Source organism: Lissotriton vulgaris, chromosome 6, assembly GCF_964263255.1.
Source record: "Lissotriton vulgaris chromosome 6, aLisVul1.2, whole genome shotgun sequence".
Taxonomy (NCBI): domain Eukaryota; kingdom Metazoa; phylum Chordata; class Amphibia; order Caudata; family Salamandridae; genus Lissotriton; species Lissotriton vulgaris.
The window spans coordinates 1,468,655,009-1,468,682,229 of record NC_141694.1 but is presented as its reverse complement, the minus strand read 5'-3'; the positions used below and the strand labels follow the sequence as shown (position 1 = coordinate 1,468,682,229).

The following is a 27,221-nucleotide window of genomic DNA, read 5'->3' as shown; positions in this document are numbered from 1 at the left end:
AAACGCCGCCAGCTCTTCTGATTGGGCAGCGTCAGATGACGTCCGGTCACCTGATTGGCCGACCGTTGGAGAACACGCCCCCAGCGTCACAGAAGCTGGATACAGAGATGAATGTACCGGAGGCAGAGCCGGGGAAACCCAGGAAATGTCCAAAGGATCCTGCGGACGGGGTGGAAAGGAAGAAACGTTAGCAAGTACACCCCGTCCGTCCGAGTCAGGGAGCTCATCTAGGTCAGGGAGCTCGGCTTCGTGACAAGGTTGTTGGTTCCAGGATCCGAGATATGTTCTTGCAGCTTCCCGTTCAAAGGATGCAAAAAATGCCTGAGATCTTGCTGAAGTTGAGACCTCCTGATTCTTTTGCTCAGCCTTCCAAGTTATTGCTCTATATGTTGTTGACTTGGCAGTCAAGCCATACATTGTTACTCCCCCAATAATATAAAGCACATGTTCAACACAAGAGCTATATTGGTGCTGTTTAACAGATGTCTGACTGTACCCAACTGTGGTACTCATTTTATTCATCTCATTTGGATAAAAGATTAAGTGGACCCACAGAGATTTGTAACTGTGCCCATGAGTTCAAACACTGAATTTTGCAGTGAAGCAAGTCGTCCACTTAGCCATCAGACCTAGCAAGTAGTGCCAGCTGTGCCAGTAGGTACTAGCCCTAAAATGCTATCTGTTGATTATCCTTGATTTTGTTCAAGTACAGAACGTCTACCAAATCAAACGCTATTGGCTCGGAAATCACTGTTTACCTAATGTCCAGCCAGAAGGGAATTCCACTCAAGAAGGTGGCCTCACTTCTCCAAACTATGATTGGGTCCTTGTCATGCTGGCATGCAAGGATTCTTCAAAATATGGGGACTCCATGAAGAACAATTCTTCTTCTTTTCACAGGACTTTGTGGTTTGAGATGAACCCATGTGTTATCTTCTGAATAATATTTTGAATAATGAAGTGGACTTATTTGTAAATTGTACATTGACCCCAAAGGAGGTCTGTTAGTGCTGTTGACATACATTTGCTGTACTGAGGTACCTCTGGGGGCTGTTTTTTTGTCACCTGCAGAGTAGGTGATCTGCAGTCCCTCCCTCGCCTTTTGGCAGATGCTCGCCTTCTCCGATTCCACAGCCTCTGGAGTATCACGGTACATCACCACCACTTCTAAGAGACAAAAGTACATACAGAACAAAAAGGAAGGTGCATGTCAAAGTTGTGTGAGAGAGGCCAGTAGTTTCCCAGTAGATAAGTCTTCCGCTGTTGACTGTTCCTCTAAAGAGGGGCTAAATTTAATGGAATTCAAGGACGCAATGACCCTTTTTGTCACTATCCCCTTTGAGACCGAATTGGCACACATAGATAGACCTAGACTCAAGGTTATATCTTAACCTCTCAAGTAATGGAAAGATTCTATTTTCCAGTGAGCACAAACGCTCACATAACGTAGATAATACCAAAAGACCCAGCCCTGATTGATCTTAAGACTGTAGCCTTTCTACAGCGACAGCTACATATCACATTGCAGTGTCGCTCAACAGAAGTGGTCCAGTGAGGTGTACTTGCGGAGCAAGGAAAGTCTAATGTCAAAAGCGTTGTAGCTTGAAAACATTGCTGATGTTTTCCTTACTATTAAATGTCTGAATGTTTGCAGTGAACCCCCAAGGAAGCATTTGTGTGTGGCACAGTAAAATGTACAACATCAATGCACACATTTGTGTGCTGTGCAACTCTCAAAGCTGCAGAAAGGATTTTCTTTTTAGTTTAACTGCTGCTTGGGTGCTGGCACAGAAAAAGTATTTCAGATGACCTGTTTAAGAAGGTAAGGTTTTTTCACTGAATATTTAGGTTGACTGGATCTACAATATATGGATCTCTTTCCTCTCCAACTCTACATATCAACCCTAAGGAGAGCAATGTTAAATGTATATACTTCTGTAAAATAATGGATCAATTTCGAAGAAATAATATGAAAGCCAACTACACATGATAATGTTAGTCTGACTGTAAGTAGAGTTTGTCCTCTTCTCGACTGACAGATCCTTGATCTCCGCTCTAAAAGACAAAGAGCAGAAGCAATTCAGCCAGCTGCAAATAGGTTTTATGCTTCTTCTTTAGAACATCCTCATCCTGGTGAGGAGGGAAAGAAGAGTTTTTCAGGTTCTGCATCTTCCACTCATGTGCAAAGGATGGAAGTTATTGTTAAGGATTGCCTTCCCTCTATTCGTACCTTCGGCAAAACTATGTGACTGTTATGCATGAACATCTGCATTTTAAAACCATACAACCTCTAGGTCAACTTTAACTGTATCTTAGCCTCCCTTTAAATTGTTGTCAAAATGTCTTTTTGTTTGAAGACTTAAAATAAAATATAGTCCGTGCCTCAGAAGGCTAGGGAGACTTTGATGCAACTCAGTCAGGATTACGGACCCTTGTGGATCATAAGAAAGATTTGTGAACCTCTTGTTAGCCTCTAGTCTGATTAGGCCCTCCATTCTAATGAAAATCAATCAAAAATGTATCGCTTTCCCTTTCTGCAAGACATGCTTTCAACAGAACCCCTTTTGGGTGGTTTTTATACAATCAGAGGAATATATACTGTAATGTATATTATCTGCACTCTGCAATCTCGATTTACAGCCAAAAGGCACCTTTTTTCAGCACCCTTTTATTCTAGATGCTGAGCTAGCAAACTTTTAAAGGAGTGGAAGTTTCGGAAGGGGTTGAATGGGAATAATTATACGGTCCAGGTTTAATTATAGATGTACATATAAAATCCCTCCAGAGAATGTATTGCACGCCTGCCCAATTGCATAGAATGAGAATTATGGATATCTCCTGCTGCCAGAGAGGCTAGGAACTCGAGGCTGATTTAATTCACCTTGGCATTGGAGTGCCCCTGGGTTGCCCCTTTTGGGGCTACAGTATTCAATATTTTTGAACAGATCGCTGTATGTTGCCCTCAGAGGACCCCTTTGACTGCAATAAAAGGATACATGAAAGACATCCAAGTTGTTATAAGACGCCTAACCGCTATATTCCTCCTCCTGGCTCAAAGGAGAGTGGCCATGCAGCCGGGAAGGTGATTCCACTCTCAAATGAAAAGCTGACTGAAGGATGCTGCATATTGCCAGGATCACCTAGAGGTGTATTATCAGCTGGTACCTGTCACACCCCAAAATATCTGGACCCCACTTTATCAGTCTTTTGCAGCTGAAAGTGGAGATGAAACCAGGGGATGAGGGTGATATCCCCCCTGAGACTGGGTAATAATATAGGATGTACTGTGCTATTTAGGGGCTAGGTAAAGATAAGAGTCCTGTTGACAGTGCGCCCACTACGTGCCAAGATGTGCTCCTTGATGACTTGAACTGCTTCTTCCAGAGAACCAATGGTTCTGGTGATGCTCACTTGGGTGAACAAAATGAAAAAAATCGAATGGTCAGGCTGAATATCCAAGCAAACATGTTTATACCATCTGAAAGAGACACGTTCGTGATAGATTCCTTACCTTAGAATATCCCCAGGCGTCAGACTAGATCCGGAAATTTTTGCGTAGCAGTACCCTTGCGCGTCGGTAGGCGTTGTCTGCGGCTCCGCGTCCGTCGTCTGCGTCGTCGGCGCCGTGATGACGTCGTCTGAGTACTTAGACGCCGCCTCCGCGTGCTGACGTCAGTTCTTCTTTTTTCCGCGCCAGCAGCGCAGATCCGGAAAAAGTGGTACCTTAGTCACCTTTTGACTAACTCTTTTTGATCTTTTGATCACCCTTTTCCAGTCTTCGACTCCGATCGGTGCCGATAGGGAAATGCCTAGTTTCAAACCCTGTGAAGATTGCGATCGACTGATGTCGGTCACTGATCCTCACGGTCGGTGTCTCCACTGTCTCGGCGTCGACCACGACAAGGCCTGCCTCGACTGCCGGGCCCTTACTTCGAAAGCTAGATGGGAGCGGTCCCGTAAGCGACTCGAACTCCGGCAGTCGGCCCCGCGCCGAGAGAGGTCCCGGTCCGGACGGAGGTCGAGGGACCGGTCGCGGGAGCGGAGCCATCATAGCTCCGGGAGTCGACATCACTCCTCTGGGTCGAAGTCGTCAGGTAAGCACAAGAAGTCGAAGAGACGTCATCGCTCTTCCGACTCCCCCCGACGCGGCCGGCGGTTCAGGTGGCACCGCCCACGCGGCTCCGTCTGAGTCGCAGGCGTCGCGTCCGGCTTCATACCCTCCGGTCCCTGGGCCTAACGTGACGCCGGGGGAGATAGAGCGGTTCCTCATGGCCATGAGGTCCCTCTCTCCCCCGACGTGTTCCGCAGCGCCTTCGGGCCCAGCTGCCCCGTCTGGGGGTCCTAGCGGGTCGGGGGCTTAGACCCCGACGCCGTCGGGTGCTTCGGCCCCGAGGCCACCGGCGCCTTCGGACCCGGCGCCGCAGGTCCCCACTGGATCCGGTTCCGGATCCAGGTCGTCGCAGGTGGATTTAACGACCTCCCCGGCGCCGACCCCATAGGTGTCACTTCCGGCGCCGTCCTCGGGCGGCGCCGTCCCCGACGCCTCCCTCAACCCGGTTCCGGCGCCGGAACGGCGCCGATTCAGACGTCGTTTGGTGAGTTCACTTTCCATGAACCGGCCCCATCCTTTGCTAACCCTGAGTACCAGGTGATGGGTGATGAGGAGGATTGGGAGGGGTCTGAGGACCCTCTGACACGTGAGTGCCAGTCTTATGAGGACTGGGCAGGTGAACTTGGGGAAGCCAGTGGTTTAGACACTTCGCCTGACACTGGCTTTGTCTCCCCTCCTAGCGTGGCTACGGAGGAGGGGGCAACCTATAGTGTGGTGTTGATGAGGGCAGCCAAGGCCTTGGGCCTTGAGCTCCCTGTCGCGGCCGTGAGGACTAACCTCCTCACTGAGGTCCTTAAGCCGCAGTCATGCTCAGCCGAGCCTCTGCTGCCATTTAACGAGGCCTTAACTGACGTTCTTTTGGGCACTTGGTCCAAGCCCGCTACGGGTTCGCCCGTAGATAGGAACGTGGCCAGACGCCACCGCCCGGCCCTGGGTGAACCATGTTTCCTGTCCACCCACCCCACCCCTGAGAGCCTGGTCATCCAGGCCTCCAATTCCCAACCCGCATTCCCTTCGGCTCCTCCGGACAGGGAATCCAAGAGATATGAGCAGGATGGCAAAAAGATCTTCTCATCCCTTAGTCTGGGACTGCGGTCTTCCAACACTGCATGCCTCTTGGGCCGCTACACCCACTCTCTGTGGGATACGGTTGCGGAAGTGCTGCCAGAGTGTCCGTTGGAGGTACGGGCCAAACTCGGCCAAGCCCTTGTCGAAGGTCGGGATGCAGCCAGATATTCTATCCGGCGATGGCAACGAGGGTGGCGGTAAGACGCCGCGCCTGGTTGAGGTCCGCCAACTTCTCGGCCGATGTCCAGAACACACTTATAGACATGCCGTTTGATGGCTGTCGCCTCTTTGGCGACAAGGCAGACCATGCGCTTGAGCGTTTTAAGGACTCCAGGGCTACGGCCAAGTCCTTGGGCCTCTCGGCCCCACGCCAGCAATCGGCTGCCTTTCACTCCTTTCTTGGCCACGGAAGGGGTGCACCCACACGTGCTGCCAGCCACGCTCCGCAGGGTAATACCCAACGCGGTGGCGGCCGTGGAAACCGCCGTGGCGGCGGTCGGGGACAACGGCGCGGTCAGTCCACACCTTCCCCCGCAGCATCTGCCTCAAAACCCTCCCAGTCCGTGCTTTCACGCCCATGTGACGCCAGTGGGTGGAAGGGTTCGCCATCACCACTCCCACTGGCGCACTATCACGTCGGACAGGTGGGTGCTGCGGATCGTCCGAAGGGGCTACTCCCTCCCCTTCGAGGCGACTCTTCCAGCCATGCCACCGCAGAACCACCGTGTATCAGGGGATCATTTGCGACTTTTGCAGGAGGAAGTTACGGCCCTCTTGGCCGAGGGGGCCATCGAGCGCGTTCCTGGGCCAGAAGTAGGGTGTGGTTGCTACTCCCACTACTTTCTGGTACCCAAGAAGGGCAAAGGGGGCCTACGCCCTATCTTGGACCTAAGGAATGTCAACGGCTTCCCCCGGAAGGAAAAGTTCAAAATGCTGACACTGGCTCAGGTCCTAGCTGCTCTGGACCCAGGAGACTGGATGGTAGCGTTGTACTTGCAGGACGCCTATTTCCACATTCCCGTCCTGCCGGCCCACCTGCGCTACCTGCGGTTCACGGTTGGCCAAGAGCACTTTCAGTATACCGTGCTCCCCTTCGGCCTTACCAGCGCCCCACGGGTGTTCACAAAGGTGATGGCGGTGGTCGCAGCTCATCTGCGCAAGCTAGGGGTTTCAGTCTTCCCCTACCTCGACGACTGGTTGTGGAAGGCCGGCTCGCCCCAGACAGTCGTCTGCCACTTCCAGACTACGGCGGATCTCCTGCACCAGCTGGGGTTCTCCATCAATGTGCCGAAGTCACACCTGTGCCCCTCTCAGAAGCTCCTCTTCTTCGGAGTGGTTCTAGGCTCGGCGCAGTTTCGGGTTTATCCGCCCGAACAGCGGGTCCGGGATATTCAGGCTCTCATCCCACTCTTTCAGCCTTTATCCCGGATCTCGGTCAGGTTGACGCTGCGGCTTCTGGGGCTGATGGCCTCCTGCATCCTACTGGTGCATCACGCCAGGTGGCGGATGCGGGCTCCGCAGTGGGACCTGAAGTTTCAGTGGGCCCAGCATCAGGGCAACCTATCCGACCACGTCCTGATCTCGGAGGGCACTGTGAGACAGCTGCAGTGGTGGCTCACGGACCGCGATTGGGTCGGCGGCAGATCCCTCTCCCTTCCCCAACCGGAGCACGTAGTCGTGACGGACGCGTCCCTCCAGGGCTGGGTGGGCCACATGGGAGAGGCGGAGATCAGAGGCCTCTGGTCTCCGGCGGAGTCCTGGCTCCATATCAACTTTTTGGAGCTGCGGGCGATTCGTCTAGCACTGAAGGCATTCCTCCCCTCTGTCCGAGGGAGTGTAGTGCAGGTGTTCACGGACAACACCACCGCCATGTGGTACTGCAACAAACAGGGCTGGGTGGGGTCGTGGACCCTCTGCCAGGAGGCTCTGCGCCTCTGGCAATGGCTGGAACATCAGGGCGTGACCCTGGTGGTTCAACACCTGGCAGGTTCTCTGAATTCCAGGGCGGACGAACTCAGTCGCCGGTGCATGATGGATTACGAATGGCGTCTGAACTCGGGCGTGGCGCAAGGTCTCTTTCTGCAGCAGGGAGAGCCTTGGTTAGATCTATTCGCCACCGAAGAGAACGCGCAATGTTATCAGTTCTGCGCGTTGGAATTTCCAAGGCGGCACTCGCTCGGAGACTCTTTTCGTCGCGAGTGGAGTTGCGGTCTGTTGTACGCCTTTCCGCCAATACCACTTCTGCCCATAGTGCTGAAGAAGATCAAACGCGACCGGGCCCAAGTGATCCTTGTGGCACCGGACTGGGCACGAAGGTACTGGTATCCAGAGCTAACTCAGTATGTCAGTCGATCCCCTGGTTCGTCTGCCTCTTCAGGAGGACCTTCTGTCGCAGCAGCAGGGGACGGTCCTCCACCCGAACCTGTCCAGTCTCCACCTCCATGCTTGGAGATTGTGCGGCGACAGTTGAGGCCATTTGACTTGCCTCCTGAAGTCTGTAACATCATTCTGGCAGCCAGGCGTCCCTCCACAAAGTCGGTATACGCCTGCAGGTGGAACAGATTTGTGGCATGGTGCACAGCAAAGGCTGTTTATCCTCTCTCTGCCCCTCTTTCTGAGGTTCTTCTCTTCCTTCTTCCTCTTGCCCAGCAGGGCTATCAAGGGCTATCTTTCTGCCCTTTCAGCCTTCTTGAGGCTGCCTGATCAACCATCTTTGTTCAAGTCCCCTATTGTAAATCGATTCCTAAAAGGCATCACAAACACATTTCCACCTGTTCCGTTTGTGATGCCTCAGTGGGACTTGAACGTTGTACTTACATTTCTGATGTGCGCTCCCTTTGAGCCACTTCACAACTGTCCTCTCAGCCTTCTTACACTGAAGACTGCTTTCCTGGTTGCCATCACCTCTGCCAGGAGAGTGAGTGAGCTCCAGGCCCTCTATTGTACTCCTCCTTTCCTTTCTGTCCATCCGGACAAGGTTGTGTTGCGTACTAAGCCATCTTTCCTGCCCAAGGTTGTCACAGCCTTCCACATCGGGCAGTCCATCACTTTGCCAACCTTCTTTCCGCCACCGCACCCCTCTAAAGAGGAAGAGCGGCTCCACCGTCTGGACCCAAAACGTGCGCTCTCATTCTACTTGGATCGCACACGCCAGTTCCGGGTGGATGACCAACTCTTTGTTGGCTACGTGGGTGCAAAGAAGGGGAAGGGGTACATAAGAGGACCATCACCCGATGGATCATCATGTGTGTCCAGGCATGCTACTACTTGGCTAGAAAGGAGTCCCCTGTTGGATTGCGGGCTCACTCCACCCGAGCCACGGCGACAACTACTGCCCTGGGCCGGGGAGTGCCCTTGCAGGACATTTGCCAGGCAGCTACGTGGGCTTCGCTGCACACGTTTGAAAGACACTATTGCCTGGACAGTCAAGTCCGGAGGGATGGCTTCTTTGGCCATTCCCTCCTCCAGGACTTTCTGGTGTGATTATTGGTTTGCAGACCCACCACTGGGGCTGGTATTGCTGGGGTATCTATTCTAAGGTAAGGAATCGATCACTAACGTGTCTCTTTCAGATGCACAAGTTACTACTTGTGTAACGATATATCTGTAAGAGACATTAGTTAATGATAGATTCCTTACCGACCCACCCATCCTCCCCGTTCTGCGAACCGATATCTAGGGTTAAGGTCATCCCCTTTCAGGGCCCTAGTTTCAATGGCACCAGTGTTGGTTTTTAACACGGCTCAGCGCTTCTGGCTCGGAAAAGCTGTGGCTAAGAACTGACGTCAGCACGCGGAGGCGGCATCTAAGTACTCCGACAACGTCATCACGGCGCCAGCGACGGACGCGGAGCCACAGACGACGCCTACCGACGCGCAAGGGTACTGCTACGCAAAAATTTCCGGATCCAGTCTGACGCCTGGGGATATTCTATGGTAAGGAATCTATCACTAACTAATGTCTCTTACAGATATATCGTTACACAAGTAGTAACTTGTGCTTCATGTCTGGGACTTATATAATGCTCAGATGTAACTGAACGTACACAACTCATTGTGTACTGCAGGTTTGTTTACTTGCCTATATTTTTTAAACAAAACAGTGCCATTGTAGATGACATGACTGTCAATACACGCAGGAATGCCTGAGATTTGTGTATGCTCAGTGATTCTTGAAAAGCAAGACAGCCAATTGAGTGTACATGTTTCTCCACTGGGGTGAGATGCAAAAGAATTGGGGGTTTCTGGTTGGCACAGGTATGCACTTGTGACAAACGGGGACCCTCTCCTCTAGTCAGGGCAAGGGACTTACTCCTCAAAATAACCCCTGCTCACCCTCTAGGTAGTGTGGCGCGAGCAGACCAGGCTAATCTTCAGGGTGTTGAGTTAGTTAAGCATTTATGACCACATTCAGTAATATAAAAACACACCACAAATGAACACCAGGCGTAGTTATATTAAAGAAATGGATTCTTTATGTAAATATATATGTATGCAGGATTACTACAAGACCATAACGTTTTTAATACACCCAATACTGTTGTAGCAAAAAGAGTTCTCTTGTAAATAGGCTTAGGCTCAGGTTTGCGCGTTCTTATTTACTGGGATGGCCCTCTGCTGGAGGAAAAGCCAAAAGAGTTGTTATCAGCAAAACAGATCCACTGGTCCGCGGCGGGCAACCGTTGGTGCAATGCGCAAAAAGTACCTGATTGCTTGGGGAAAGTGCGGGGCAAAAGGAGATGTTCCTCTGCAGTTTCCTTGTGGACATCCGGCTGTAGATAGGCGCCGCGGTGCGGGGCGTCCAAGCGGGACCTCGGGAGGCGCTGCGGAGTGTCCAGGTCGTAGGCGTTCCTTCGTGGCGGACCAAGTTACTCAGAGGCGGCAATGCGGCACGGAGCGGCCTGTATGCAACGTACAGGCTCTCCTAGTGCAGCGTGGCCTCGGGGGTGACGGTAGGGTGCAGTAGGCTTCGAAATGTACGCACTGTACCTTGCGGGGTAAATAAAAGGCTGGCTGTCACGGAGGCGGCGTACAAGCCGCATCTTCTTTTATGAGCTGGGTTCCAGGAGGTGGCAGTGCGGCACGTAGCGGCCCTGTACGAGGCGTACCGGGCGGCTTCCCTTGTGCGACGCGGCCTCGAGATGCAGAAACACGGTGCGATCTGGTAAGCTTCAAGTGTACGGACCGTACCTTGCCGGACGATTGAAATTCAAAGGGTCGTGGCGGCTGTCAGCGGACGGTGCGGCTTCGGCCTTGAGGGGGGGTGGTGAAGCAGGGTGCGGGAGCGGCCTCAGGGGGACACGGTGTGGGCTGCAACGAAGCACAGCGAGGACACACGGTGCCGGGGAGGTCACAGCACGGGTTCACAGCACCTCAAAGCGGTTGGGTTTCCCCGGGCGCACTCAGAGACTGCCTTCAGCGGGCACGAACACAGGCAGCCCAGCCGTTTGTTTCAAAAGGGAGGGAGAAGAGCCCAGTGGTCCTGGGGCTGAGTTCAGGGGACCAGCTCACTTTCAGGCCCTTGGAGATCGTTTCTGAAGCACAAGTTCATTGTAGAAAAGTAAAAGCAAGTCTTTGAAAAGGGTTTCTTCCTCTCCTTTGGCAGCAAGGCAACCACTGCAGGCCAGTCCCCTAGGTTAGGGACAGTCTTCCTCCTTCAGCTTTCCCGGTTCCTCCTCCTCAGGTGGAGAGTTCTTCTTGGTTCAAAAGCAGGATCTGATGTTTAGGAGCAGGGCTCCTACTTTTATACACAAAATCCTTTGTTCTTGCAGGCCAGGGGGCCTGAGCCTGGTTCAACCCAGTTTTGGACCACTTTGTTTTGGAGACTCTTGCTGCTTCTTTCAGGGTGCAAGGCAGAGACATCAGACGCTCCGCAGGAGGTGGAGCCAGCATTGTGGTGGCAGAGCACATCCCTATTCAGAGTCAAGGGGCACTCCTCCCATCCATCCTGGTGTAATCTCTCTCTTCACCACCTGGCAGCCCAGACTGTCTCCTGGAATTCCCCAGCCCTGTCACTCACAGAAACCAGACAGCAGATACACATCCTAGCAGAGGCGGGCTGAAATAGTTAGGCAAGCAAAGGCTAACTTCTAAAAGTAGCATTTGCAAACACATTTTAGTAAAGTTTATTTTAATATCCTAAGTATTTTATTATTCTGAGTTCAGGCATACTAAACTTGACTTTCTACCATGCTCTCTGAGTCTGTTAGGATTATATAGTGTAATAATTCCAGCAGCCCATTCTGGCCTATGGAGAGCAGGTAGCCTTACAATAGTGAAAAACGAAAATGGCTGTAATTCACTATTAGGACATGGCACACACATCAGGGCTTGTCCTACCTTATGCTAACAATGCACCCTGCCCTTGGGCCTACCATAGGGGTGACTCACATGAAGTAAAGGGAAGGTTTAGGGGCTGGCAAGTGTGTGCACTTGCCCAGCCAGCATGACAGTACCAGACTGCACGCAGGTTCCGCAATGGCAGACCTTAGATACATTTTAAAAGGCTGCTTCTGTGGGTGGCACACACAGTGCTGTAGGCCCACTAGCAGCATTGGTATTTACAAGCCCTGGCACTCCTGGGGCACTTTACTGGGGTCTGACTGTAAAGCCAAATGAGCCGATCATGGAAATCAATTACATATACGCTTTACAGTAGGGAGAGCATATGCACTTTAGCACTGGTCAGCAGTGGTAAAGTGCCCAGAGTCAGTAAACCAACAAAAACAGGTCAGAGAGCATATTGGAGGAAGGCAAAAAGTTCAGGGATGACCCTGCAGAGAGGGCCACGTTCAACACTGATAAAGAATGCTCACATAAAGTATCTCTGATTTGTGGTGTGCATCTTCCATTACCAGTTCACACTGTGGAAGACACCTCCACCAAAAGCATGACTGTGGTGACTGGTCATCTCACAACTGGAGATTTTGATTTTAAAGGCAAAAACTGTATGAAATGACACATTATATTTCTTTGCTTGGTCGGGCTCTTATCCTGATAGACAAATTAGTCAATCTTTCAAGAGGACACTGTTCGAGGCATCAGAGCTGTAGATCACATGCTTTGCATACTCATACCATCTAGTGTTGGGTCCGGATGTTTGCAGTTTGCTTTTCTTCGAAGAAGACTTTTCCAGTCACGAGGTAGGTGACTCCTCCTTTTGGTGATCGTGCGCATGGGCATGAACTCCATTGTTGGCTTTTTTTTTCCAGCCATCGGGTTCAGACGTGAATAGCTGCGCTCTGGTTCGACACTGTTCTCCTGGTTCATGCGGTGCGCAAGACACTCACCCTCAACTGTATTGTTTTCAATACGCGTTCCCATTCTCTGCATCTCTTATCTATTAAAACTTCTTCGGTGCTCGTGGAAGGCCATCGGGCCTACCTGCGCTGGTCCGCCTTGCAGTAGATGGAACGGACTCCATTTAAATTCTGCCCTCGCTGCGGCGCGAATTTTCCACTCACCGACTCACATGAAGTGTGTAACCTGTGCTTGTCTCCCGAGCACAAAGAACAGGACTGTGACGAGTGCAAGGCTTTCTGCTCCAAGAAGACACTACGCGACTGTCTGGCTCTAAGTTGCGACATGCAGAGCCAACATGCAAGCTCCATTGCGGACCTCTTCGGAGAACAATCGGACGAAGAGGTTGAGGAAGTCTTAGGAGCCAAAAAGGAACAAGAACCAATCTCGATATCCGAATACTGCTCCGACAAGGACGCAGACAACCTGCAAGGGCAACGTACTGTGAGTACAGATTCTCCCTTGCCCCAAGATCCACATCAGCCCAAGAAGGCTGCTCCGGTCCAATCCGCGCCCTTGGGCTCCGGTCGGCACCAAAACCATGTTTTTGATGCCCCGCCTTCCGGCTGGGCACAGAACAATACAAAAAAGCCCAAACCTTCGGGATAGAAGCCAAAGTCCAGTTCCGACTCACCCCCTTTGACACCGAAACACACTTCAGATCCGAAAACGCCAACGCCTAAAACACCAGGACTGGAACAACCTTATCTGCCAAAATCACCAAAAAAGCACCTTTTCAACGTTCTGACCGACATACCGCGCCCGAAACAGAAAGTGCTCCACATTAATCCTAAAACTAGACATATTATCACCAAAGTAGCTTTGAAACGTAAAATTGCACCAGAAGAGGAATACCACATTCCTTTAAAAAGGAGAAGTGTCGGGACTAACCCTTCCCCATCTCCTCTTCCCCCTACTCTTCCATTGCTTCTTTCTCCTTATTTTCAACCTTTGCCAATTTCACCTGAACACTCACCACATACACCTGACAATCAGGATGATGGGGATGGGAATGGGGATGGAGATGATGAGCTACTACCTACAGACCCCTGGGAAGACTACAACACCAGTTCACTCACAGGCAATGATCCTGACCTGTACCCTACCAAGCCCTCTCCACTGGACAACAGTGTAGGTTACATTGAACTACTAGGTAGAGCTGCCACCTATCACGGGTACAGCTGCACAAAGAATCCCTTGAAGAGGATTTCCTTTTTGAAACCCTTAGCGGCACACAAAACTCATTGCACACACTCCCATGCTCAAAGGCATGATCAGGCATGTTGATGACCTATTTAATGACCCAGTCGGGGCCTGTATCCTTACACCTAGGGTAGATTAAAAGTACAAGCCAGCACCACCTGATCAACTGTACATAAAGGGACAATTACAATTTGACTCCCTAGTGGAGCACGAAAAAGGGCCCATTCCCAAACTACAGATAAACCACCCCCAGTTAAAGAATCCAAGCTTATTGACGCTTAGGGGAAAAGGGTGGCATCTGAGAAAGCAAACTTCTGATGCATCTCGAACACACAAGCACTGTTCGCAAGATACAACAGGGCGCATTGGGTTAAGTTGGAGCAGTTGCTCCAATATCTGCCCGATGAACGCAAAGCTAAGGTGCAAGAATTAGTGTGGGAGGGACAGCTTATTTCAAATAATGCTATCAGGCTCTCCCTAGATGCTGCAGACACTGCTGCTAGAGCTGTTAACCCCTTGCGTGCGGCCGCGATTCTGCGCGGCACTTCTAAAGAGTGGGCGGGTTCATGACAGCCCCCAGCCGTCATCAGCACATGCCTACCGTGCTGCATGACGGACGGGGTCCGTCATCAGCATGCAAGGGGTTAAGAAGGAACCCCTGACTACGCATATCAGGTTTTAAACCTGAGGTCCATACTACCATCCTGAACATACCCTTGGACAAAGAACACATCTTTGGCCCGGTCGTAGATTCCTCACTGGAAAATATGAAAAAAGATACTGAAGTGGCCAAATCCATGGGAGCCCTTCAATTGACACAAGCATATGGTTCATTTTGGCGCTCTTTCTACCCCGGAGGGTCTAAAAATACCTCCTCAGAGACTACCACCACCACCATGTACAAGGATAATAACCAACGGCCTCCCTCTAGGGGTTACTTTAGAGGGGGGTATAGAGGCAACAACGGCAAAGGCAGAGGCTCAAACACACGCGCCTCCCCCTCCAACACAAAACAGTGACTTAATTACACTTCCCCTCGACCATTTAACACCTGTCGGAGGACGTCTTTCGGATTTCCTACCCGTCTGGCATTCCATAACAACAGACAAATGAGTACTGGAAATTATCCGTTCTGGTTACTGTTTGGAGTTCACCAACAATTCTCCAAACTTTCCCCAAGGTCACACAAACTCTCTCCGGATCACTTACACCTCCTAAAACTACAGGTTCAGTCTCTCCTTCTGAAAGGGGCTATAGAGCCCGTACTCATCACAACACTACTGGTTGGGCGTGTGAAAGGCAAGCCCGTCTGCGCCCACCCACGCAGGGACATCACCAGGAGCAAGACACTCGCTCCTGTCTCAAAGACAAGTTTATTCCTCTGAAGCTTTGGTCACTCTGCAAGGTGAGGAAGCATGCAGAGGAACACAGGTCGGCCCGGAGGTTTGCCCCTCTCTTTGCAGTCTGTGCACCTTTGGGGCTAGCCCTCGCTAGCACTCCCCACTCTTGCTTCAGTGCCACAACCTATACTGTTCTCAGCCTAAATTGCCGCTCCCTGACTAAACATCACGCTGAGATGTTTGCTCTCCTTCAGGAACGGTCCCATGAGGTCTTATTCTTAACAGAGACCTGGCTCTCCGAGGATTCTGTGACCATACCAGCCCTGGCCCTCTCTGCTGGTTATGTAATGAGGAGCCTGAATAGAGCGATGGGGAGAGGGGGAGGCATCACAATTATACACAAAGCAGTCTATACCTGTAGCCTTGTCCCCAAAGACATCCCTTACTGTGAGAGCTAACTTCATGCTTTCTGGGCTATTTATCTACCGTCCACCAGGCCCATCAAAAACCTTTAGAGAAACCCTGGCTAATGCTATCACCACATTAGCTCTTCAGACAGCTAATGTCAATGTTATAGGTGACCTGAATCTCCATCTAGAGATGCAGGAGGCCCCTGACCATTTCAGCTTTCTTGGGGACATGGCAGCATGCCAAATGGTCCAATTGGTACCCGGATCAACACACATTGCAGGTCATCTTCTTGACCCGATTTTCTCAAATCTCCATTCCCTGCAGGTGCAGGCACCCCTCCCTATGCCCTGGACAGATCAATCTCTTATTTCTATGCGGCTATCGCTAGCCGGACCCAAAGTACAGCTACACTGGAAACCCTCACTCAAGCGCCCCTGACACAAACTGGATCATGCCGCCTTCCTGGTGGCCTCAAGCACTCAGCCCCCAGAAAGGTCCACTAATATTGAGGAGGCCAATGTGCTCTTTCGGGGTGGGTTATCCAAGCCTTGGACTCCTGTATCCCGTTTAAACTCACTCATTCTAAAAGCGCACGTGCTAACTTCTAGTTTAATGAGTCTTTGAATCTAGTCCGGAAGAACTGCAAGGTCTTAGAGCGAGCCTGGAGGCTATGACCTTCTGGCTAAAGCACAATACAGAAGTGCGATTAAGGCTTACCACAAATTGGTCCACAAGACTAGGGCAGCACACTATACTAACCTGATCACCACAAGTAATAACCCTACTAAAACCATATTCTCTCTTTTGAAGGAACTGGTAAAGCCCCCCTCTGCTACAGACAGTCTCATATTCTCTAGTCTGCAATGTGAAGTACTGGCCAATTTCTTTCTGGAGAAGGGGGAACGCATCTATAGTAGCTTTCACCCAGGTGATGCCTCCCGTGGCAAGGGGAGGAACGTGTCTGAGGACTCTTGAGACCTACTCGCTCGCCTCTCTCCCCCATATCTCCCTTAAAGCTATGGAAGCACGGTTTGTCAAAGTAAAATCAGGGTCCCCAGATGACCCCATGAAACCCAACCTTTTTAGAAAATTCCAATAGTGTTTCCTGCCTGAATGCTTGGAGCTAATTAATCTATCCCTGTCCTCTGCTGTGGTCCCTAAGCCTGGGAAACACACCACAGTAGTTCCTCCTACTGAAAAAAATAGCATTAGACGTGTCCAAGCCAGAAAACGTCCGACCAATCTCGCTGCTCCCTTTCCTATCCAAAATCACAGAATCACATGTGAATTAGATCCTAACTCATTACCTGGAAGCAAACTCAATACTAGATACATCTCAAACTGGTTCCGGCCTCGGCATAGTACTGAGTCTGCTTTGCTGGCGGTCATAGAACAGCTACGGACCTCCTTGGATGCAGGCAGAACTACAGCATTAATTCTGCTGGATCGGAGCGCAGCCTTTGACAGTCTCCAATGAGATCCTGCTCCAACGTCTGGAGGAGATCTGTGTCTATGACAAAGCCCTATCCTGGTTTTCGTCCTTTCTAGACGGGCAGACCTTCCAAGTTACTGACCCTCCTTTCTTCTCCCGTACTCTCCCATTATGCTGTGGGGTGCCCCCGGGGTCAGCATTGAGCCCTTCCTTATTCAACCATTATGTGAGACAGTGGCTCTGCTGGCCAAAGCCCTGGGCATCTCCCTGGTGTCATACTCCGATGACACCCAGCTGATGATAGCCTTCTCCAACAATCCCAGCCAGGACTCGGCAAAATTTAAAGAGGATTTAGCAGCCATCTCAGAGTGGATAGCTGCTAATTATTTGCAGCTAAATTCAGCCAAATCCGAGATCCTTCGAGTAGGCAGGGATTTCCATCTCTGGGGCAATGAGTGGTGGCCTCCTGCTCTTGGAATGCCCCCCATACCCAAGCCTGTTGTGAAGAATTTAGGAATAATGATGGATAAAGATCTCACTTTGAGGCCCATGCCAAATAAGTGGCAGGGAATTGTTATGGACTGTTGCGTGGCCTAAAGCCAATACTAGGTCTCTTTTATTCTCAAACTTGACAGCTGATCATCCAATCGTCCATCCAGGCCAGATTGGACTATTGCAACGTGCTATTTTTGGCTGCCAACAAATCTGTGATCAAAAGGTTGCAGCACGTTCAGAACGCTGCTGCACGCGCTATCTTCGCTCTTTCTCAACATTGTCATGTCTCAAAACTCCTCTGCCGCCTACATTGACTACCTCTAAAAGAGAGACTGCGCTTCAAAATGCTGTGTATCACTCATAAGATTCTCTTGGGCATCGGCCCAATAATCTTGAGTAATTAATGTTCTTACTATGCACCCACACAAGCGCTGCGCTCAGCAGATCTGCTCCTGGTAAGAGTCCCTTGGATACAGAGGGCCAGAGCGGGTCGTCGATCCTTAACCACTTCCATGCTAATGACAAGGTCAACTCGTCATGGGTTTTACCTGCCCTGTGCTTATGACGAGTTGACCTTGTCATGAACAATGGAAAATCTGGGAATGCAGCACCCAGCGGGAAAACCCCTTAGCAGCCAAGGTGTTAAAGCTGTTGGCTCCCATCCTTTGAAACTCCCTCCTTCTCCACATCCGTAGCAACCCTGATCACCTGACCTTCAGAAGGCTGGTGAAGACCTGGCTTTTCTCCCACTGTTAATTTTTTATTCTTTGTCTCCTCACACTCTGTTCAACTTTAGCGCTGGCACGCCCCGATGTTAGGGCAGCCATTGCTATACTAATATTTTAACATAACTTCCTAATACCAAAAGAAGATGTTTCTGTCAGACCAATATTGGACCTCAGAGACCTAAACCATGACATACAGTGAGACCATTTTCATATGCTAACACTTCAGCAAATACCATCACTTCTGCAACAGGGCAACTTTCTGTCGACACTCAAGTTGATGGACGCCTACTTACATATTACAATCCATCCCGCTCATTGTAAATTTCTAAGGTTTGTGGTAGCGGGTCAACATTACCAGTTCAAGGTACTCCCATTCGGAGTCACCACTACCCCCAGAGCCTTCACAAAGTGTCTGGCAGTAGTCGCTGCTCACCTAAGAAGACACCACATCCATGTCTTCCCTTACTTGGACGACTGGCTCATCAAAGCCAGCACATATCGAAGCTGTCTCCAGCACACCCACAGAACAATTCTGTTACTACATCGACTAGTGTTCACAGTCAATGTGCTAAAATCACATCACCAACCTGCAACTACTCAAAACTATCTAGGAGCCACCCTAAATACGCAAATGGCTCTGGCTTTTCCCAACACAGCCAGAATTCACAATATTCAAGCTCTAGTTCTCCAGTTTCAATCCAATCACTCGCTTCCAGCTCGGGTGTATATGCAACTACTAGGAATGATGGCATCTTGCATTATAATAGTTCCCCATTCCAGGCTCCACATGCGTCCCCTTCAAGAATGTTTAGCAAGTCAGTGGAACCAATCACTGGGTCTGTTAACCGATTTAGTGTTGGTAAACGGCTGTACCCACTGCTCTCTGCAGTGGTGGAACACGCAAAATGTATCTATAGGATGCCCTTTATAGACCCGGTTCCACAGACAGTACTAACAGTGAACTCGTCCCTCAATGGCTGGGGAGCTCATCTTCAGCACCACACAGTGCAAGGCCTATGGATCCAACTACAAAAGTTGCTCCACATCATTCATTTAGAGCTGCTTGTAATCTTTCTAGCTCTCAAGGCATTTCAAACACACCTGGTTGGCAAAGCTGTCTTAGTCCATACTGACAACATGACAGCCATATACTACATACAAAAAACAGGAGGGGACACACTATCTCCAACTGTCCCACTTAGCTCAGGACATTTGGAAGTGGGCCATTCACCACAAAATCTATCTCCTAGCGGAACACCTCCCAGGGGTGAACAACCAGATTGCAAACCTCCTCAGCAAGACTGAGGCACCAAGTGCACAAGTGGGAACTTCACCCTCAGGTTCTCCTCCCATACTTTCCAAAGTTGGGGACTCCCTCAGATAGATCTCTTCGCCACACACCAAAACGCCTAAGCTTCGCCTCCAGGTACCCACACCAGCTATCCAAGGGCAATGCACTGCGGATTAACCGGTCAGGGATTTCTGCCTATGCTTTTCCGCCTCTCCCACTCATTCCAGCAGTGGTTTGGAAGCTTAGGCAAACATCCATCACATTTATCCTAGTAGCTCCCACATGGGCCCATCAACCATGGTTCACAACCCTGTTGGAGATTTCTCTGGTCCTGCATCAAAAGCTGCGCCTAACACCCAGCCTCCTTACACAGGGCCATGGAGACATCAGACACCCAGATCCCAAACAACTGAACCTCGTGATCCAGCTCCTGAAGTCATAGAGTTTGGTTATCTGAACCTTCCACCAGACAGTTTGAATATCATCAGGGAGGGTAAAAGGCCTTCCACTAGAGCCTGTTACGCAGCAAAATGGAAGCGTTTTGTTATTTAATGCAATAACAATCACACCAACCCTCTTGATGCTTCCACACAAAACATTATCTGTTACACTTGCAGCAGTCAGGATTGGCTTACATCTCCATCTGCCTACATCTTGCTGCAATAGTTGCGTAGGCAACATCTGTCTCTTTTCAGAGTGCCCGTAATTCAAGCTTTCATGGTAGGACTCAAGAGTTATACCCCCAAGACCCCCATTTGCCCCAGTGTGGAGTCTTAACATAGTCCTCACAAGATTAATGGGACCACCCTTTGAACCCATGCATAGGTCTAAGCCACAGTTTCTCGCTTGGAAAACCGCTTTCTCATTGCAGTCACTATGCTAAGGAGAGTGAGTGAACTACAGGAACTAACCATAGAAGAACCATTTTTCCAACTGCATAGGGATAAAGTGGTTCTGCACACAAACCCTAAATTTCTACCTAAAGTAGTCTCTGCATTTCACATAATCAGTCGATAGAATTACCAGTATTCTTCCCTCAACCTGATTCTGTTGCAGAAAGCTCTACAAACCTTAGATGTCAGAAGAGCACTCTTATACTACATCGAAAGAGCACAGTCATTTCTAAAGACCAAACAAGCTAATGTGGGCCAAGCAGTACTTAAAACACTATTTCAGACAACTCCAAAAGCTACAGGTTAGCCACCGCTTTGGGAGATTACTGCTATATAGTCTATGCAAAGCATGTGATTTACAGCTCACATGCCTTGAACGGATAACGTGACTTATCCAGTAAACGTCTGTTCTTGGCATTTACAGCTGTAGATTCACATGCGCCCACCCGCCTCCCCGGGTACCAGTAGCTGCATTTCTCTCTTTAGTATACTCTACTCTTTTTGACTCCATTCTTACCCTCTGCGGGAAAAAAATATATAACAATGGAGTTGATGCCCATGCACACTATCACTCAAGGAGTCGTCGCCTACCTCATGACTGGAAAAGACTTCTTCGAAGAAAAACAGACTGCAAACATCCAGACCTAACACTAGATGGCAGGAGTATGCACATCATGTGAATCAACAGCTGTACATGCCAAGAAGAGACATTTACTAGGTAAGTAATATTATCCTTTCTAAGACCTATACATTATAAGCATTTGGTGCTAGAGTATTCTATTTGTTACTGGAGTTCCCTTCTTGTTCTAGCAGAAGCTAGGTGTTGTACATTAGACAAGTCTGTAGTGTGCATCTACATCTTGCAGTTTGATGGTGTTTCCCCAAGTCTTTCAGTGATTTCCTCCTACAAAACAATCACTGCTGCGATGCACCATGCTATTATGTAACAAGGCTTTTAGGTAGAGCAGCTGCAGAGAGTGCTTTGAGATTGGGAAACCATTTTAGATTGGGGCTCCATAATTGAAAGTTCAGTTTCTGTGTGTGCGATGTTTGTTGGTGATGAGTAATCAGCCGGTGGGGAGTGCAAAGTGTTCCTGAAATATGCAAAAGTAAAATAATCTTTATATCTAGAATTGTGCAGAAACTGTTGGTGAAGAACTAAGTAGGAGCGTGGAAGGTCTTAAGGCTATTTCTAGGGTTACTTCGAGGTAATACGGCTACAAAAGAAAGATTTGCCATAGTCAAGCAATGGTAATTTACATGCATTGGCAAAATCACAAATCTTTGATAACCCTAATAATGGCTTCTCTGAGTATATCAGGGCTCATATATCTGGGTTTGGATTCTAGCAAGGCTCTGATGTTTTCATCTTTCTCCACTTCAAAACACAGAAGCTTGAAAGTAGGCAGAAAGCACTTGCTGGGGGTGGGGGGTATGCTCTGAGTTTAGTCTGGGCACACCCACAAACGTAACTTCTTTAAGGGATTCACCAACTACTCTCCAGTCACTTTCCTCCATGGAAAAAGTTGGAAATTTACTCCTGATATACTCCTGATAAGTGTGGGAGAAAAACGTTTCCCTGTGTGGGGGTCAAAGGGGTTTAGAGAAAGTTCATTTTTTGCATGAGCAAATATAAAAGTAGCATTTGCCTACGTGAAAATATACTTCACAAAAGTTTACTAGGTGTAGTTTCCAGCCCTACTTCCCAAAACTCCTGAGTTCCTCTAAGTCTTAAATAGTTTCGAGTACATACACCAGTGGGTGCATTTTTGTGACTTTAAGTATTAATGTATTTGCATGCTGCCTTTAGTGGTAACTACAATGGTTTTAAACATAGTCTCCATTATTAATATTTTTTTTTTTAAAAGAAAAATTGCAGTCAACCAACACGTTATAAGTAGTCTGTAATTTTTACATTTTGCAAAAGTATATACTCAATTTAATTTTTTTGTCAAATATTTTTATTTTGATTTATAAAGATGAACATTACATTAGACATTCCATCTCACACATTGCATCTTAGCGGCCATTCTTGGGTAGAAGTGTACCGACAACAGGTCACAACTAGAGGCGCCGTAGCAATACATGCAATTAGTCCGCAGGAAAATCATGAGCGCCCAGGTGCGTCTTTAAATGGTGATTAAGATTAAATACACCCCACCCCCCTGCACGAGGGAACAGGCCTTACATGTGCATCCCAATCCTGATAATGATCATATGCAACAAAACAGTAACAGGAACAACTAACTGCGACACTGTCACCGAAGTACATTACAAAACACCCCCTCCTCCCACCCTTTCCCACTCATACGCTCCGGACACGCACATCACCTTGGCTAATGCTTCCTCACCTAGTTACCGCTCCATGTACTAAATCGTGTGTCAGGTGTGGCCACCGCTGCGCACTCCCTCCCTCTCACCTGGTATGTCAGCCTAATACCCCGCCGCCCCCCACGTCCATTGCACTCTCGCCCGGAGGTGGGGGGGAAGAAGGGGGGGGGGTGCTCACGCACTCTGTGCTGGAGCAGTGGCATGAAGTGGACGTCCGGACGCTGGGCGACCTGTACCGCCTGCAGACGGTTTAGCATGTGCTCCCATTTCTCCGCCAAAGGCTCCCTCCGAAGCCCCACTGTTTCCTCCCGCCGGATGGCAGTCGATTCTGCGCGAGCCCATGACGTAAGAGACAGAAATCATGCTCTTACACTGGGCGAGTCCCTCGCTTTCCATCTTCTAGTGAGGAGTCTCACTGCTGTGACCATCCCCAGATCAAGGAAACGAGACGACTCTTTGTCTTTGGGCGACCTCTTGAAGTGATGTAAGAGATATTCAGGCCAGTTACATGAGATGGTGCGACCGGTGCATTGTGCAAGTAGTGCAGGAACGTCTCTCCAGTATGTGCCAAGGCCTGGACAGTGCCACAAAAGATGGAGCAGATCCGCGTTGACCTCCTCACATCTGGGGCAAGTCGCATCCGCCCTATGAAAGTATCTGTTGATGAGGTCGGGAGTGAGGTAAGCCCTATGCACTACGTAGACTTGGATTTGGCGAAATTGCTTATTTCTAGAGATGCGCACCAGGCTTTTAAGGATCTTTTCCCATTCTCTGTCTGCCAGCTCTCGCCCCATATCCCGCTCCCATTTCCCCCTAAGTGGGGTGAGGTCCAGTTCCGTGTGCGTCTGTAGGGACGCCGCAAACCACTTAATTAGATGTCTGCCCCTGCCCATGACATGCGTATTGCACTGTCAGGTGCTGCGCTGGCTCTTCCACAACATCTCCCCACCGAGCCGCCATGTGGGCCGTGAGAGATCAGTGTAAGAGGAAACCCCCGGGTGGGAGTCAAACGTCCTCGACTAGTGTCTCATAGGGTATCAGCGCCATGTCCTGGTACAGGTCGCCCAGCGTCCGGACGTCCACTTCATGCCACTGCTCCAGCACAGAGTGCAAGAGCACCCCCCCTCCTCCCCCCCCCCCCACCTCCGGGCGAGCCTTCCAGCGGCACCGCAGGTGCATAAGGGTACACCGAGCGCGTGAGATACAATGCCCTACGGAAGCATTTATATGCCACTGCCAGCAGTAGCGGGGTAGGGCGCGCCGGCGCCGCCAACGAGTGAAAGAGCGCAGTGACCCGTTCTAGCGTGTAAGGCGGCTCGTTCGTGGCTGTGTCTTCTCTCACTCTGTCTGCCAACCATCGGGCAACCCACTGGAGTTGCGCCGCTAGGTAGTAGTGCTCAAAACAGGGGGCAGCTAGCCCGCTCTTATCAGTGGGCAGGAACAACTTCCCAAAGGTCAGACGATGCCTTGACGCACCCGTATATACACAGTTTTATACTGAAACCATTGTTAGTAATGCTAACAGAACGTAAAGTACACTGTATTTCTTTACGGTATTCACCCAAATAATAAAGGCGTTTTCATTACTCAATCATGTATAACAATTTGCACAAATTATACATTTGTTTACAAATCTTGCCTTAGTAAAAGACAATCTTCATTCCTAGATCCATACTGAGGTAAGTAAACTGATAACCAAAGTGTTCATGCAGGGGATTGGGCCTACTTGTCAAGTGGATAAAATAAATAGGAAATGTTTCTGTCCTTCACCACACACAATATGTCCTTATCGTGGGAAGTAAGTAATTCCATGTATTCCACAACCTTGCTCAACCATGTAAATGCAGTTTTTGGGATGTTAATGATTTAGAGAGGTGGCAACATTGTGGCGGGAGTGGTGTCTTTTGGTTCCATGTCTCACATGTTATCTGAATTGAGCAACCTGAGGTTTGTAAGTCTTATATGGGTATGGGGCTAAAGTGTGGGTGTGGAGTTGGAGCGTTAGTTATGTCCGTGCCGCCTGCTTAGCAGTGCTAGCTCAACATTAAAGAGCAAATTCTATTTAAAGTTGAGAGAAAACATTGAGAAAAACAAAGTCAAATGGACATTACAGAATGTAACTGTATAAGGCGAATCCCCATTTTCCTTGGCACAGATGCCTAGAGAATTGAGTATTTTGTCTTCAGGATGTTTTCAAAAGTATGCTTAGTAATTTCTAAGGTAGGGTGTTAAATTTTCTACAACTGAAAATATTGTGGGGGAAAAAACAGAGCATAATAGTTGGAGCTAAGTGCTAGATACAATGGTTATGCACCTCATGTGACTCTACAAGAAGGGCAAATTGTACAGCCATGTTTACAGTAAGTAATGGTCTCCATATTGGGTTACAGCAATGCTTTGCAAATTTGTTACTAGATGTGTGCCAGGAGCATGCCCCAATTACCCAGTGCCGTGTGTCAGAAGTTTAGGCATGAGCTGTATTTATTAGAGGTGCACTTGGGTTCAGCTTCAATTAAGTACTGAACCAAAGCTTAAGCAAAGGCCATACAAAAATGCTGGTATGCAGCTTCAGCCAAATTTTTCCGTATTTATCTATTTCATGCAAATTCGTTTTGGCACATGTTTGTTAATTTACAGACTGCAAAAAATTCTTTTTCATTCCGATTTTAAAGTTTTAAATTTAAATGTCATTACGGACTGCTATTTGTTTTTTTTTATTCTCTGGCTTTCATTATAAGAATTATGTTGATAAGTATAAAATAATGTAAGAAAAATGGGACGCACATTTATCAGTATTTATTTAAAAAAAAGATATTGTTTTTTTTTGGTAGTTTTACCAAGTAAATAAACTAAATGTTTTCTTTCAACATTGGTGGGAAACTGTATTTGTGATGTTAATTGTGCTATGCCACAATCTGTAGCTTCTATTGAGCAACTATATGTAGGTAGTTGAGCATCAACGAAGGAACGCATGTTTAGGCTTATAAAAATGGGATGTAAACAAGATGGTCTATTAACTTTAAGTCTAATGTAGGAGGAAGAGCGGGTGCTGATTGGATTGTTCTTTGGTTTGTAAGGGTTTGCTTCTACGCAAAGACCAAAGTCTTGATGGCATGTGAAGTGTTACATAAGGATGAAAAAAAGAGGTAAAGTGGTAACTCTTGAATGTTTGTTTTCGACTCGTGAGAATCAGCAATTAGAAAAAAGACTGTATCACAAGAGAGGTTTGCCACAGTTAACCAAGGTATCGCACAAAACCAAGACTAGGTTTTATTCCTATTGACCGTCTTGCTCATAGTACATCTGCATAGATAGAATGTGTAGTATGTATATCTTGGATGAGGTTTGTGGACACCTTGCATGTATTTAGGAGGGTAATAGATCTAAGACAAAGGAGAGATCCGAGTTTCAATAATGTGTAGGTCTGGACAGTTGAAAGAATGGAATGTCCTTGTCACCTAAAGAAGGAAAACAATTGACCAGTGTGTATTCCAGTGGGCTCAGCAGCAGCTAGATTCATTGTGGTGCTAAAATGAAATCTACTTGATTACATTTTTCAAGCAGTTGAAAATGTATCTGACTACATAATATTTTTTATATATTTGCTTGTATAATTAACATTAGTCTGTCTGCACAGGCTTACTGACTGGTGTGGTTGTTGACTCTGGAGATGGGGTAACTCACATTTGCCCAGTTTATGAAGGATTCTCTTTGCCTCACCTCACCAGAAGGTTAGACATTGCTGGGAGGGACATTACAAGATACCTCATTAAGGTAAGTCAATTCCTTTTGTATGATAGTCCCTCTAAAGATTTCTCTCACTGAAAAGTGTTATATTTTGCCTACTGTGATTGATCTTTGTCAAACAGCATTTTTGCAGGCACTTCACTTGTGAAACAAGTTGTTTTCCTTAGAAACCCTGCTTTCTTTTCGGCCACCTAACGTTGCGTTTATCTGAGAAACATACCTGGATGTGGTACTAGGAACCAAGGAAATACTTCCCAGACATTTGAAATCCTGTCTGTGATTCTGGCCTTACTAGTCACCATTTTTGGTGTCTCAAGTGTTAGAGCTAGACTGCTACCTGTATCAGGAATGTTAACTTTTCAATCAAAATAATTTGCTACCAGTTTCATTGGAACGGAAAGTCTCCTGCACAGCTCTAGTAGACTCTCTGGTTTTATTGTTTTCCCTCATTGAGTGCAACTTACATGCACGTTTACTCCGAATCCTCCTGTTTGAATAAACTCAGAGATCCCCAGAGCATGCTCCGAGGTCGAGGGGAAGCCCAAAATGCACCTTTTTTTTTTTTTAAATGGCAACTGCGCTCTGTGCCCGAGCTTTGTAGGACTGGTGGTGGCAGCTGTATGAATGATAAATGATAGACATGGGGCAGGTAGTTTTTTCTTGTGCTCTCTTACAAGATGTGCCTACTGCCTCCCTGGAGTAAAATGTCTGATAGTCTCAATTAACTGGAGTCTTTTACTGCCGTATGTGATGGATACAGTTCTGCATTCCCCCGTTGTATTTTTCTGTAAAGTGTAACAGTGTCCTGTGGAGGGGTGTCTGGTCTCCTTCAAGTGCCTGTGCCAGAGTGCTTCCAGCTTCTCTCCCTCTTTG

The 27,221-nt window shown here is 48.6% G+C and overlaps 1 protein-coding gene across 1 annotated transcript in view; it reads left to right on the top strand.

Moving 5' to 3' along the window:
* The window catches only part of ACTR2 (actin related protein 2), a 277,715-nt gene that overhangs the window by 115,408 nt on the left and 135,086 nt on the right, over window positions 1-27,221 (top strand). The window contains exon 5 of the mRNA XM_086927591.1: window positions 26,239-26,375. Within this exon, the coding sequence (XP_086783717.1) occupies window positions 26,239-26,375 (137 nt within the window). The remainder of the gene's footprint in view (window positions 1-26,238; window positions 26,376-27,221) is intronic.